At 45.4% G+C, this 15,367-nt stretch overlaps 1 protein-coding gene across 3 annotated transcripts; it reads left to right on the top strand.

Moving 5' to 3' along the window:
* Positions 1-290: 290 nt before the first annotated feature.
* On the top strand, positions 291-15,045 carry CGRRF1 (cell growth regulator with ring finger domain 1). Of its 3 annotated transcripts, XR_008437573.1 has the most exons (8): positions 291-492; positions 3,301-3,440; positions 5,179-5,356; positions 5,549-5,696; positions 8,339-8,446; positions 10,778-10,930; positions 14,407-14,721; positions 14,819-15,045. XR_008437573.1 is itself a non-coding variant. In XM_053980595.1 (7 exons), the coding sequence occupies exons 1-7, from the start codon at positions 389-391 to the stop codon at positions 14,506-14,508; spliced, it is 933 nt and encodes a 310-aa protein (XP_053836570.1). In that variant the 5' UTR covers positions 291-388; the 3' UTR covers positions 14,509-15,045. The 3 variants fall into 3 exon arrangements, 2 of the variants coding, with proteins under 2 accessions (XP_053836570.1, XP_053836569.1); XM_053980595.1 differs by having other exon boundaries at positions 14,407-15,045; XM_053980594.1 differs by lacking the exons at positions 10,778-10,930; positions 14,407-14,721; positions 14,819-15,045 and adding an exon at positions 9,306-10,124 and having other exon boundaries at positions 295-492.
* The last annotated feature ends 322 nt before the right edge of the window (positions 15,046-15,367 follow it).

Genomic DNA, 15,367 nt, shown 5'->3' on the forward strand with positions numbered 1-15,367 from the left:
GGCACACCGAGGGCAGCGCCTTCACTCGGAGCCGCCATGGCTCCACCCCGTCCCTGGCAGGCTGAGGGCAGCGCCTTCACTCGGTGCCGCCATGGCTCCACCCCATCCCTTTCCAGGCTGAGGGCAGCGCCTTCACTCGGAGCCGCCATGGCTCCACCCCGTCCCTGGCACACCGAGGGCAGCGCCTTCACTCGGAGCTGCCATGGCTCCACCCCGTCCCTTTTCAGGCGGAGGGCAGCGCCTTCACTCGGAGCCGCCATGGCTCCACCCCATCCCTTTCCAGGCTGAGGGCAGCGCCTTCACTCGATGCCGCCATGGCTCCACCCCGTCCCTGGCACGCTGAGAGCAACGGCTTCAGTCGCAGGCTGAGGGCGGCGCGGCCGGCCCGATGGCCGCTGTGTTCCTGGTTACGCTGTACGAGTATTCGCCGCTGTTTTACATCGCCCTGGTGTCCGTCTGCTTCCTCGTCACCAGCGCGCTCGTCCTCGGCTGGTCAGTGCTCGGGGGCCGGTGGGGCTCGGCCGAGGGGGCCTGGGCTGTGCTGAGGGAGAGCAAGGCCAGGCCCACGGTAGGGGCTTGGAACGGTCCCTTCCAACCCAAACACTCCTAGCCTTCTAAACGAGCAATAAAAGTAATTTTAGAAAGAAATTATACGTATTTCTGTTAAGCTCGTTTCTCTTTTAGTAATACCGAAGTATTTTCTTAATGCTTTTCGTAATATCATTCATAATATTGGCAAACAATGCGTTTGTATGTGCTGAGCTATGTGTGTGTGTCGAGGCAAGGGAGCAGAGCTGGGGAAGGGTCTGGACCGCCAGGAGCAGCTGGGGTGGAGCTCAGCCTGGAGAAAAGGAGGCTCGGGGGGACATTCTGGCTCTCCACAACTCCCTGGGTGCAGCCAGGCTCTTTTCCAACCTACATGATCCTGTGAATCTGTGAACTGATCTCCTGAAGTGTCTCGAGCGGTGGTGAGTGAAAGGTCTTCTGCTTGTGTTTGAGAGGATGACGCAAAAACAGTGCTGTTGCCTTTTTCAGAAACAGCTCCTTGAATGTCCCTAACTCTCAGGACTGGCTGTAAATGTAAATATTGGTACTTGCCAAGAGCAGAGCGTTGATTGGCAATCAAAATCTTTCATGCAGAAATCGTGGCTACACCAGACTTGTGTAGCTTGTGGTGAAAATAAAACTGGAGTTGTTGAACTTCCTCTCATTGGTTCCACATTAATATCTGCAAAGTGTTGGTGATAAAGGTATCTTTTAAAAAATGATCATATTGAACCATGATTTAGATAAATCTTCATCACGTCTATCCCTAACCACTGATCCTTTTGCCAATTTAATCATTATTTATCTACTTGTAGTAAATTCTGGCAATCCCCTGCTCGAAAAGGTCTGAAATAGATGTGTGCTACAAGACCCTGACATGTATGCACTGGTGTCTTTTGGGTACAGGGATTTTCAGGATCACAGATTCCAGTTGCACCTGCACTAGGTGTTATTTCAGTTTATGGAAATATGTGCATTTTTTTTCTTCAAACTGGAGTATTAAGGGCCTGTTAATCAAGGAGGAGCCGTAGCCAGGAGCTCAGCACATACAAGCAGGTGAATGTGTGGGCAGCTGCTCAGAGGTATTTGCTGCTCCCTTGGAATTCTCCTGTGCCATGGCCATGACCAGGAGCCTCCAAGGGATTTTCCTGTGCCTGCAGCTGCAGTTACAGCTGAAGTGCTCCTGAACTTGCTCAGGAAAACTCAAATCCTTCATTTGCCACTCAGAGCACTGTGAATGCAAATGTTGTCACCGGAGCACAGAATACCTGATCTATTGCTGCAGTGGCATTTGGGCTCCCCCATAATTTTCAGCTTTAATTTGTTTAATGATGTGCTTGTGTTGGTGTCAGTCAGCCTGAAAAACGCCGACTGTTCAGGAATGTTCACGTTCTCATTTGTCAAGCCTTGCAGTGATGGGAGGAGCATCTGTTCCTGAGGCCAGCTCTGCATACCTGTGGCTCTGCTCACAGTCCAAGTAGGTTAACGCACAAGCAGCTTCCAGAACCAGTGCCACAGGTGCCCTGGGCACAGGGACGAAGTGGAGTTTAGATCACCTGATTACCTGGGCATTGTATTTTTAGCTGGAGGGGAATGCTCCTGTTAGGTGGAGCTGATGGTTCAGCGCCTGTTGGAAGTCTGGCTCTGCAGAAACATTCATTCATTAACTAAACCCTTGGAAATTCCTGCTTTTTCTAAGCTAGTGCTGCTCTGAAGAAATTAATGTTCTCCTCTACCAGCTAATGATCTGGACTGTTAGATCACAAAATAAAAACTATATCTTTATTCATGCTTCCTACACTTAAAATTTACAGAAAACCACACCTGACTGTGGAACAGAAAGGCCTCTGTGCCTTCAGCTGCTGCTAAAACTGTACCAGAGGCTCTTTTATCTTGCCACTTTTCATGAGGATAATCCTGCTGCTTTCATCCAGTGAAGAAAGTTTCCAAGGAACGGGGATTTTCTGTCACAATCAGGCAGATTCTGGTATAAATCAGGACTGCAAGGATTGGCTCTGTTAAGGTTTGGGTATTGAAGAGGGGAAACAGCTGCTGCCTCTGGTTTCTTTGTGAGATGTTTAACTGGGAAATTCCCCTACAGCCCCTGGGAAGTCACTGTGGGTGTTTTCCCTTGCAGCACTGAGAGCTGACCCTCTGTGTGCTCAAATCAAGGGTGGCCAAGAGCTTTCGTTGATGCCGCTGATGAAGTGCAAATGTTTCTGTGAAAGGAATGGCTTTAAACAGACAGAGAGCAGCTTGAGGTTGGATATTGGGAAGGAATTCTTGGCTGTGACGGAGATGAGGCCATGACACAGACTGCCCAGAGAAGCGGTGGCTGCCTCATCCCTGGAATTGTTCAAGGCCACGTTGGATGGGGCTTGAAGCAGCCTGGGCTGGTGCAAAGTGTCCCTGCTCACGGGAGGAGGCTGGAATGCTGCCGGACTCAGATGGGAGGAAATTCTGGCCTAACCCTTCACCACTAGAGGGCATTGACAACTCTCATTAATTTTATTCCCTTTGTGGAAACCAAGAGCAAAATATTCCCCCTTTAAAGATTCCCTGCATCACCGTGCAGACTCCTGCCTTCTGACAAAAAGCTGAAGTGGAAATGGCAGGATATATTATCCATGCATCTTAACAGATACTCTGGAAAGCCAAGCTACCTCTTTGTCCTGCTGCTTGCTATTTAGAGCTGACAAAAAAAAAAATCAAATGTGTCAGCGCTAACACTGAACCCACTTTTGTGTCTCCTAGGTTTGGCTTGGGTGTTCCTGTTATTCTGAGGAACTCAGAAGAGACAGAATCCAGCACAAGGGTATTGAAAAAGCGGATGAGACAAGTGAAGAATCCTTTTGGGTTGGAGATCCCTAATCCTGCTGTAGCTTCAGTAACAAGTCAGTGGATTTCTTACGTGGGTTTTGTCAATTTGCATTCCTGAACTTGGTACTTTTCATTTTCTGCGTGGAATTATAGGATGGTTTGTGTTGGAAGGGACCTTAAAGATCATCGTTTTTGCTCTCATCCTTTTTCTCTATCATAATTCCTCAGAAACACACTTCCATTCCAACAGAAATAAGCTTTTACACAGTTTATAAACGTGGTGTTTTTAAGAGTGAAATGTTTGGATATGGAGGTACAGTTTAATTCTCATTAATGGAACACTTCCTGCTATTACAGATCTTTAAGTAACTAAAACATTTGCAAATTACCAACCACTGTGGGCGTTTCTATAAAATTCATGGAATTGTAGAAGTGTACAGAATTCATTATGGAATATGTGCCACCCACTTAAATCTAAGCCCAGATCTTCAGCAGTGTTTGGAAGTGCACTATTTTTAATAAATAGATAAATAAATCATCACTCTCTTTTTCTATCTGTTCTCCAATGGAAACTGAATTTAAATATCTGTTTGGATCAGAGTTCAAGCCACCCCTATCATTCCTGAAATCACCCACAGAGGAAGTGGAATTCATTGCCTTCTGCATCACTGGGGAGCAGCTGTGGGGCCTTCCAATGCATGAGGAAGGGCTGCAGCAGATTTCACCCCTCCCTCTACATAAAACCCCCCAACACAACAAATCCAACTATTCAGGTAACTGGGATTTTTCAGGAGCTTTGAGCACTCCTGCTCCTGTTTGTGCAGGGAGTGTTTAGAAGTTGACATGTTTTTGAAAAAAGAATGGAGAGCATAGATGCCCTTTTTCTCCTCCCTCTGCATTATCAAGAGCCTTATTCTTTGAGAGCACAGAGAGTTTTGTAGATGAGTGATCCAATTAATGCCATTATCTCTGGAGGGAATGGACTTTGGGCTAAGGTTGTGCTCTTGGATCTGCTAACAAGTGTGTAAAGTGTTACCAGAAGTTAAAATTTACTGTTCATAAAATGCATGTGGTATTTTTGTGAGCTTAATCAGCCATTTTATCTCCTCACACCCACTCCTTCATCCCCACTGACTCCCATAAACACTAAGCTGAATCTAAATCATCAGAAGATTTGTTTATAATGATAAATATTTTTTGTTATTTTATAATGTTGATAATTTTAGGGGTATTGCAGCCTTTCAGTACCTGAAGGGAGCCGAGAAGAAGAGAATTTTACAAGGGCCTGGAGGAACAGGACAAGGAGGAATGGCTTCCCACTGCCAGAGGACAGGGATAGATGGGATAGTGGGAAGAAATCCATCCCTGTGAGGGTGATGAAACCCAGGCACAGGTTGCCCAAAGAGGGAGTTGGGACAAGGGATGGAGGGACAGGACATAGGGAGTGGCTTCCCACTGCCAGAGGACAGGGTTAGATGGGATATTGGGGAAAGAATTCCTGGCTGTAGGGGTGGTGAGGCCCTGGCACAGGGTGCCCAGAGAAGCCGTGGCTGCCCCTGGATCCCTGGAAGTGTCCAAGGCCAGGTTGGACAGGGCTTGGAGCAACCTGGGACAGTGGAAGGTGTCCCTGCCATGGCAGGGGGTGGAACACGGTGATCTTTAAGGTCCCTTCCAACCCAAACCATTCTATGATTTTATGGTTCTGTGATAAAAAACTGTCACACTGAAGTTGTTTTCTTCTTGTAGTTCTTCAAGCGTCTAGACTTAGCAATTCCAGGTGAGTTAAGGAAATCCCTCTCCTCTTTCTCCAAGGGGGTGTAACACTGACACCTGACTGCCTGGAGGACTGTGTCCTTACCTGCTACTGGGGCTGCAATGTCCAGAAACTCCACGAAGCGCTGCAGAAACACGTCTACTGCTTCAGAATAAAGACTCCTCAGGCATTAGAGGATGCTCTCTACAACGAATACCTCTACAAACAGCAGTACTTGTATCCTTTTTTTGAATTGTTTTGACAAAATATGTTGATTTTTTTGGCACGGGGAGCATTGAGGATGGTAAACACGCCACGGATTTTGGCACAACTCGTTTGTGAACAAACACGATGAGAAATATTCTTTGTGCAAACATCACGTTTGTCTGCAATTGCAGCCACTGATTGTTTTCCTTGACACAGGCAAAGCATTAAAAGAAATGACAAGGCAGAGAAGTATTGTCAGTTACCAGAAGATGCTCAAGTTGTGGATTTTGGCCCTGTGCCTAGAGCTCGCTATCCCTTGGTAGCACTGCTGACGTTGGCAGATGAAGAAGACAGAGAAATATATGATATTGTAAGTAATATCAGAGTCACTGTTTTTAAGGTCTGAATGTTTCAGGAGAGAGGCTTGAATAAAGCAGCTTCACTTTCCTTTTCCCTAGAATTTGGTCCCTCACTTTCTTATTTTCTAAAATAAAGCAATTGAAAGCTTTAACTTCCAAACCTTAGTCTTTGAAGAGGCAATGGAGAAGCATTGCTTACTCTTTACATATTCACTACAGCAATTAAAAGATGGTTGTGATTTCCCCAAAGCTTCTGCCTGCCTGTGGTCAGAGGAATGAGGGTTGGGGCAGTTTAGCAACCTGTTACTCTGATTTCTGGGATCACATTGGCATGTGGTGGAGCTCCTGCACTTACACAGATTCTTGGATTCTGTTGGCAAGGCAGGAGGGTTTTTTTTATAAGTGTCTGGCACAGATATGGAGCTGATTGCTGACTTGGCTATTAGAAATCTAGAAATTACCTTTCTGCCCCAGGTCTGTGTCATGGTTGTGTCTCACAGGAGCCAACTCCAGGGCACTTACAGGAAGGGGTGAAGGTCTGGCTTGAGGCTGATAGGAGATACTCAGCTCCTCAAAAAGTGTCTCTTCCTAATCTCTTGCTATTAAAGCAGCTTCAGCCTTGCCACATGCTGTTCAGTACCCATTATAAACTCTAAATTGGTGATCTCTGAATGATCTGAGACACACTTTTATCTCCCATGTTTTCATTGGATTGATAATCTGCTTGCACCAAGCTCCTTGAACAGTAGCACAGCTGAACTCAGAAGCAAATTGCCTAAATGCACTAAACTCTTTTCCATGCATTCACCTGCAAGCTGGAATCACACCAGTGCCCAAGAAATCTGTCGCCTTTCTGGGTGATGGCTGTCCTTGGCTTCTTGTCACCTGACTTTAGGACTGCCCTCCTCCCCCCTGTCCCCACTTGAGATGTTTTAATGTTTTAATACATTTTTATAGAGACTCTAACATTTGAATGTATTTTACATCAGCATGGGTATGAATTTGTAACACGTCTCTTTTGAGCCTTAACATAGAAGAAAGGGGTGGAAGGAGAGTGGGGGAGGTATTTTTCCTCTGGTTTTGGAGGAAAGGAACACATCTAGAATCTATAAATCCAGTCAAGGAGTGACTCCACCTGAACTCCTTGCCAGACAAATGTCAGAATTGCGTCTGGTTTGTTGAAACAAACTTGTAAAATAGAAATGGAATGTGGAAATGGATCTTTGCCAGTGTGATATTACCATTTTGAATGATATTTGGGGGGGTCTGTGTGGGTGTGCATGACTGTGGATGCTGTTTCAGTGATTCTTTCCTGGGGGGGTTGTGTGAATTTCATCCTAACTCGTTTTGTGGCAAGTTCATCCCGACTTGATTTTGTGCCATCATTTTCCTCTAGATCCAGAAAATTATCATGGCCATATATAAAACATACAGAAATTACTGGAAGACTGTCACAGCTAATGTGGAAGCTTAGATCTCAGGCACTGTGATTTAGAAAAAAAAAGACCTTTTTGCCAAGGAATAGTGGATTCAGTTCTTATAAATCCATATGTGTAGGTACATACACATTTGAACTCTGTATTTAATTAGCCATGTGTGGATTTTGAAGTGCAAGTCTAATTTGCCTTTAAATTTCTTTTTAAAGCAAAACAGCTTCTATATTTCATTTCTCTTTTGACAGCTTCTGGGAACTACAATAATATTGAATTTCACTTTCTTTTTTCCCAGTTCTTTAGAGGCTATTACGTAATTTGGGCAGGGTGGGGGTTGTTAGGCACAGCATGCAAGCTTCGAGTGCTTGTATTTCCAGAGGAATTATCTGAAGTCAGCCCGTGGGGGTTCAGAATACTTTCCAGTGAAATTTGTCTTTTGCTTGCTCAGATTACAAGCCAATCACTTCTTAGTGATTTTAGAGTCTAAAAACTGCAGTGTGTGTGTTTCTGAGGGAAGGGGGAGAAAGTGGAGAAGACTGCTCAGGTGCCTTTGCACTTCGGGGTGTAATTCCATGAGGTGGGAGCAGCCAGAGCAGGTCTCTGCTATAAACTGGCCACAGAAGAGCTCCATGGGGAAGCTGAAGGAGGACCAAGGTCTCTCTTTTGCCACATCCTGTTTATACCTTGTCCACTGTATTTTTTTTTTTTTTAATCAGTGCTTCGAGTCAACATTGTTGAATTCCTGATTGTCTAAGGAATTAAGCAGGTCAGAAGCTGTACCAAAGCAAATCAGAGAATCAGGGAATAATATGGTTTGGAAGGGACCTTAAAGATCATATTTTACCCCCTGCCTTGGACAGGGACACTTTCCACTGTCCCAGGTTGCTCCAAGCCCTGTCCAACCTGGCCTGGGACACTTCCAGGGATCCAGGGGCAGCCACAGCTTCTCTGGGCACCCTGTGCCGGGGCCTCACCGCTCTCACAGCCAGGAATTCCTTCCCAAAATCCTATCTAACCCTGTCCTCTGGCAGTGGGAAGCCATTCTCTGTGTCCTGTCCCTCCATCCCTTGTCCCAGGTCCCTCTCCAGATCTCCTGGACCCCGTTTAGACACTGGAGGGGGCTCTGAGGATTCCCTGGAACCTTCTCTGGGGTGACTGCCCCCAATTCTCTCAGCCTGGGTGATGAGGTTATTAAACATGGAATTTTTTTCTGTTTGTAGATTGCAATGGTAGCTGTAATTCACATTCCTGATGAAAGCTACAGACTTTCCTGCCGAATTTTGTATCAGTATCTCCTCCTAGCTCAAGGTCAATACCATGATCTGAAGGTAAGCTGTGCACGGAGTCTGGTTTCATGTGTATGACAGTGTTAACTTTAGCTTGTGTAGGCTTTCAGGAGCCTAAATTAGTACAAGACTTCTATTGTCATGCAAAGAACTGGATGGTAGTTTAAATTATTTTATCAGTTAAGTAGTGCCACAGGAACTTACTGTACAGAAACATTTTCCATTAAAATATTCGAGATTTCCCAGAGAAATTAACTGCTTCTAATCTAGGAGTCCTAGTGTCCACTTAGTAAAGCAGCAGGAAATTCACTGTTGAACACTTATTCTTTCCAGAATTGTTATTTCCTTTCTTCAAAATTCCCTTTTAATCAGGAAAGCCTCAGAAGAAACTCACTTACTTAGAATTCCTTTTTCTTGCACTATGTTTAGGAATCATGCCCAGAAGAATTTGCACTTCACGTAAAATAAGACAAAAAAAGGAGTAGGGGATTGGAATATGAGCAAGAGTAGAATGGGTTGAGTGAAGCAGATTTGACAGCATAGTGGATATAATTTTGGTAGGAACAGATAGAGGATCCCTCTAGGCACAGAGACTGATGGACCAGAAACAAACCCGAGCTGCTCAAAGCCTGAGCACTTCTGTTAAATTTCATGCATGACATTGATTTGGTGCAACCAAGGTCTGAGGACTTATCTTTAATATTTTCCCACTGTTTTATGTAATTTCATGTTTCTGAAATGCCTTTAACTGGAGGCCAGGCAGCTGCCAGGACCCACACAGAGTCTGGCACTGTTTGACCCAGTGAATGGACCCAGTGGAACTTCCATTGCACCTGTGCGTGTGCAGAGATTGGGGAAGAGTTTGTTCACTCCTAAATATTTGTGTTTATGTGTATTTTAGCAACTCTTCATGTCTGCAAACAGCCCTGCACCTTCCTCCAGTGATACCTTCCCTGGTGAGAGCAGCACTGACAGAGGGCTGCTGGAAAAGGCCGGGCTGGCTGGAGATGAACCAGAATTGCAGGAAGAAAACAGCAAAGACTGTGTTGTTTGCCAGAATGGCCCTGTGAACTGGGTCCTCCTGCCCTGCAGACACACGTGCCTGTGCGATGGCTGCATCAAGTATTTCCAGCAGTGCCCAATGTGCAGGCAGTTCGTGCAGGAGTCTTTTCCACTTTGCAGCAAAAAGGAGCAAGATGAGGATGAATCGACCCATGTCTTGCAAGATGTTCTTCCTGGAAGAGTTTTTTAACAGGAGTTAAAAATAAAAGACCTAGGTTATGTGCGCTAAGATTAAATGTGGAAGCCAGACTATTTATGGGAGGATATGTAGCATTAACTTGTAGGATTTTGCTTTTTTTTGTTGGGTAATTTTCGGCTTCCTTATTTTTCCTCGCTCCATATGCTCACAGGAGTGCTGCTTACCCGTGCAATGTGGACAGGAGAAGTGCGTAGGATAGCTCTGAAGGATGTGATTTTATTTATAACTGCTTCCTAGATTTTCTTGGAGCACTATTGGAGGCTATTTCGACTACTAAATTTAGGCTGTCTACTAAAAAAAAAAGAATTAAACTTGCAAGTGCAGTTGCCCAAGGCTCATTCTATATTTATTGTGTTTAAAATACTAGAGCTGTGTATCGTTTTAACTCGGTATAATTTAGGAACTTAGCACTTTACAGAATGTACCATATGAAGGAAAGTAAATATTCTTCATCGTTAACGCCGTGTGTGTTTATTTTGTAGCTGAAGGTTGGACTGTGGCAGGAGCTGGGGGTTGAAGGTGGGGCTCAGGACACTGTTTCTGGCTGGTTTGAAGGATTTATGTGTGAGGGACTTCAGCCAAAGCCCTTTGGAAAGATTTTTGTTGATTATTCTCGAACTGCATGTTGCTGACACTTTCAAGCCTGAGCCCCTGCGATGACATCTTGAGACACAGACTTTCAGTCTTGTTGGCAGTGCCTGTAAGAACTTGTTCTCCATGCAAATGTTGGTTAATCACTCTCCAGAGTGGTGGCAGCTTTGTGGTGCTTTGAGGGATTTCCAATTCTTTTCGTTTGCATTGTCAGCTTGGATGACCAGTAACAAGTTAACCAGTTACCTTTATCAATAGTCCCAGGAAATGTACCTGCTCTAACAAAGGAAGAAGCTAAAGAATAGCAGAAAATTATTTCCTTTCACTCCAGTGGTGTGTTCTCAAAAGCAATAAAAATGGCTGTTGAGAAAAGAAAGTGGTTTCTTTCTTTAAAGAGAGACAAATTCTCCTAAAGACAAATGGGCTGAGTCTCACATCTGCTCATATAAGGGAAAATGCTCCTTAGAACCTGTAGAAATGGGGAGTAGCTGCTTTCTGTCCTCCCTTTTGTTCCCTTGCAGCTTTTCTCCACATCCAGTTCCAGGACAGCTGCTCAGGCTCAGGAAGGGAAAGCCGTGCTCCACAATCCTCAGCTCAGCTCTCCTGCAGCTCCAGGGTACACACAAGGTGTTGCACACCTCCAAACCAGGGAAGGAATCTTCCCCCACTCAAAGGTATTCCAAGTTCACCTTTCCATCCTTCTTTTTTTTTTATTATTGTTTGCTGTGACCCTGCTTCTGACCTCCTGGCAATTACCTCTGAGGAGAAGATTTAGGTGGTGCTGTTGGGAAGAGAAATGGTTAGTTGTAAGGACAGATAGAAGTGGGGAATTGATGCTCGTAGCCACAGATTTCCAGCCAGTGGTCAGCAGGCTGGTTGTAAGATAATTTATCTGCTCTGCCTAAAGTGACCATCCTTGGCCAGGGACAAGTTGGGAATAAACTGCTGGACAAAGCAGGCTGTTGTCTGCACTGTGTATCAACCAGGAACAACACCCTGAGGTGTCTGTGGGGATGGAGCCGTGCCTGATCCGTGGCAGCAGCTGCTTCCACACCAACAGCTCCCACAGCGTGTGGGACAGTGGCTGGGCAGCTCGTTATTCCAGAGGAGCAGGTTAATGCTGTGCTGGTTCCAGCCTGGAGCTGGGCACTGATAATTAGCAGGCACTTGTTTGCCCATGGAGATGATGAAGGAGGTGTTGTTTACTGCTCGACTGCAGTAGTCACCGATATTTAATCAATTAATTAAAATCTCCCATCAAACAGCATGATCCAAACCTGTGGGCCTATTTAATCTCACAGTGAAATGGTATTCACGTAACCCCACAGAGAGTTGCCTGGTCTGCCTCATCTTTCAATCGATGCCAGTATTAAATAATAATGGCAAGCAGGATGTAGCTGTGCTGAACTGCCAGGCCATGTATTTACCATTAAGTCTGTCCCAGCTTTTCATTTGTTACTTGCTCTTTTAATAGCATTTTCCAGAGATGCTTAGTTGCTTTCTCTGCTCTAACAAGCTTCCTTGCTGGCCCAAATGAAAGACCTGATGAGAGTTATAAAAAGTACAGTAGCTGCCTCATTACATTTGTCCTTCTTCTGAGAAGCCATGCCAAAATACAAATCAGGGGAGAAGGAAAAGGAGCAGCTCTAAAGCTGCCCAGTGTGTCCCTTGGTTGTCTTAAAGCAGGGATTCAAGGCTGTAAGAGAGAAATAAAACCTTTCTGTGACCCACAAAAACACAGTGTATTGACAGAGGCTGTTCTGCTCTGTCACCCTGTTGTAATAGAGGTGATAGACCATTCCTTTTCTGCTCATTATAGATGATGTTTACGGATTTGGTGACATCAAGGACCGTGGGAAGACTTCTGGCAATGGGACTTGGTTCTTTTAAGCAGCACTGGGGTGTTCCAGGTTCATAATGTTTTTTACTGCAGGAGAGGTTGGTTTGGTTTGATTCATCAACCCTAATCAGAGCTGAGGCTTCCAAATGGGTTGATCAGACAAAGTGGTGCTATTTAGGGATGTCCCAAGGTGTCTTTCCAAATGCCAATGGACTGTGACATGGGCATCTTCCTTCTGTAGGGAAAGTTGCTGTGTTAGCATCTTCCTTCCTCCTTATCTGCCTCCTAAGTAGAGGGGAAGATGGTTGTAGGGAAAATCCACATCAGCTCAGGGCCTGCTGTACAACTCCCTGACAGGAGGGTGCAGCCAGGCGAGGGTTTGATCTTCTCCCAAGAAACAAGGAATAGGACAAGAGGAAACAGCCTCAAGTTGCAGCAGGGGAGGTTTAGATTGGATATCAGGGAAAATTTCTTCACTGAAATGGTGGTGGGGCTGTCCACAGGCTGCCCAGGTACATGTTTTGTTCAGCTTTAAGATGAGCTTCTGTGTGAATCTGATTTAAACGCCTCATTTACACGCTAACATCAAACTTCAAGTATGGTAAAAGCAGACGGGAATTGGGTGAGTTTCTCCTGATTTGCACGTTGCTGGGGCTCCCTGTGCCTTGAGTAAACTCTGCCAGGTCTGCAGGTGATGTCTGCCAGGTGAGGGAGGTCTGGGGCTGACATCTGTCACTGGAGGTCTCTGCAGCCACTTGCTCAGCTGTCCTCACATCCAGAGTAAACTAGGACTGGCCTCAGTCACTGCAGCCAACGTGCAGCCCCTGCAGAGGCTGTCCCTGGTGTCCTGTGTGTGTGTGTAGCTGATGTAATTAATGCCAGGGATAGCTGAATTCCATCTGCTACAGCAGAAGTCCTCTGAACTGAGCTCTTAGAAAGGCTTGGTGTTGCCTTGCTGGAATATGTTGAGCAGGAAAAAAGAGAAAATTTGGATTAGGGGTTTATTTCTGGATAACTTTCCATTTCTGATGACACATGAGGATGCAGGTGCAAACCTGAGCACAGCTACGAGGCCACAGCTGAGCACTAGGTAGTCACAGGTTTTGCCACAACATCCCCCAAAACCACAGAGGGGGCCTGAAAGTGTCTGCTGAGCACTTCAGAGTCACTTGGGGCAGCTCTACAAATTATTTCTGTGTTGCTCTGTGTGAGCAATGTGTGTAGAGAGACAAGAGCTTGTGGTGCAATGTGGATATAGCTGTAAAAAGGGCCTGACACTGGTTGGGTTCCATAAATTTGGGAGAATGTACAACACCAACATAAAGGCACCTTTGTGTGGATGCTGCTGCAGCTGAGCTGGAGAGGTCCTGCCTCAATTACCCCATCTCATAATGGGAATTATTTAAAAGAGTAAAAATACTATATGTAGACATAACCTTAAGACTAAATTAATCCATCAACATAGACTGATGTCCAAAATGAGGAGTCTTTGTGTTTCTCCCACAGAATTTTGGAGATCAATGACATTATAAATTCATGCTGACATAACTGAGCCTTCATCAGGCTTGGGAAACCCAAAAAACTCCTTCTGTTCCTTTCTCCCTGCACATGCAGTCCTCAGGCATGGTAAAGGGCAACACTGGGATGTTTGTCACAGTTGTAACATGAGGATTTGCATTTCTGTCACACCTCTGGAAGTGTTCAAGGCCAGACTGGGTGGAACTTGGAGGAATCTGCTCACGTGGAAGGTGTCCCTGCCCATGGCAGGGGCTTGGAACAAGTTGATTTTTAAAGTCTCTTCCAAGCCAAACCATTCTGGCATTCTCTGATTTCCGTTCTTTAGAAAACACCTGTACTATCTGGATCCTCCTGAGATTTGAGTGAATCCCAGAACTGCTTCTGTGGCACCAGCAATAATTATCAGGACAATGAGTTGCTACCTGTGTTTTCTGCAGCGACCTTTTATCAGTAGAAGATTTGTACTTAAAAAGCTTTTCTAGGTTTTAAATGCCTCTTCCATCTTTTTGTCTTCATCAGCTGGGGGGTTTTGGCAGTTCCTAATAATTTTTCCTCTCCCATTGCATAGCCACTTCACATCTAATATTTCCTGGCAGATGTTTCAGTAGTAGCTGCAGTCAGGGGACTGGTGAGAGGTCTAATGCATCACTTCTCTCTCTCCACATGCTATTTATTCCAGTGTCTATCAGCTCCTCATGAACAATACATTGACAAATAGGCTGGAGGGAAGGATTCCTAACTTGTGAATTATTTTGATAGTTACCCTCTTCTTTTTTTCCTGTAACTCTGCAGATGCTGTTGAGTTTGGAGGCAGAACAGAGCTCAGCTGGGGGTTATCAGACATCAGTCTCCTGCCAGCAGAACTGTGAGATACAGATATTTTGTCTTCCCTGATCACATGCAGCACAGCACATTTGGTTTGTTCACTCCAGTTCCTGAGGGTCCTCAATTTCAAGGATTTTCCCTGTAGGGAAAGACTGCCAGCTCAAAAAGCACCAGCTTGGAGGGAGTCCGGTATGGAATACTGCTGGCAGCAAGGCTGAGGATGATTATGGCAAGTGAGGAGCCCTGAAGGAGTCAGACATGGCATTGTCTCTGCTTGCCAGGGTGAGCAGAGCCCTGTGGGGCAGCACATTCCATTGATCAAAGTAAGACCCAGGTATGGCACAGCACAGCTTGAAAAGCAATGATTTTCATTCACCAGATGCTGCCATACGTGAGACAAGGTTGGTGACCCAGCTGCTGCCTTTCTCCTCCCAGATGCTCAGTACCAAACCCTGGCTGGAGTGGCTGCAATATCATCCAAACCCTCCTCTGCTGAGACAGCATGAATGACACTTGAAAGAACTTACCTTTACATTTTGCTCTAGGACCAAAAAGGACTATTTGCCAAGAGCTGGTGAATTCCCATTAAAGAATGACTACAACTTTCCCAGTCTTTCAATCTCTTAAGTGTCTTCCCAGAGACACAAAAATGTGTGAATGAGTCTGCCAGCTCCAGTTTTCCCTTTCGGCACCAACTTCTTAATGAAAAAGTCTCCATTCAACACTCTGTCATTAGGAGGGCTTGGGCAAGATGCAGAACAGCCCTCAGAGGTCTCAGTGGATCATCTTCATTTACATCTATTCCAGCTGGGCCCACACATGCTTCTTAGTCCATTCAGCTCTAGATGTCACTTCCCTGGATTTTGCTGAAGTTATTTGGAGCCAGGAGCAGGAGAATCAATGAGGGTTGTTTTCCTCCCTGTTCATC

This window comes from Vidua macroura, chromosome 6 (assembly GCF_024509145.1).
Source record: "Vidua macroura isolate BioBank_ID:100142 chromosome 6, ASM2450914v1, whole genome shotgun sequence".
Classification (NCBI taxonomy): domain Eukaryota; kingdom Metazoa; phylum Chordata; class Aves; order Passeriformes; family Viduidae; genus Vidua; species Vidua macroura.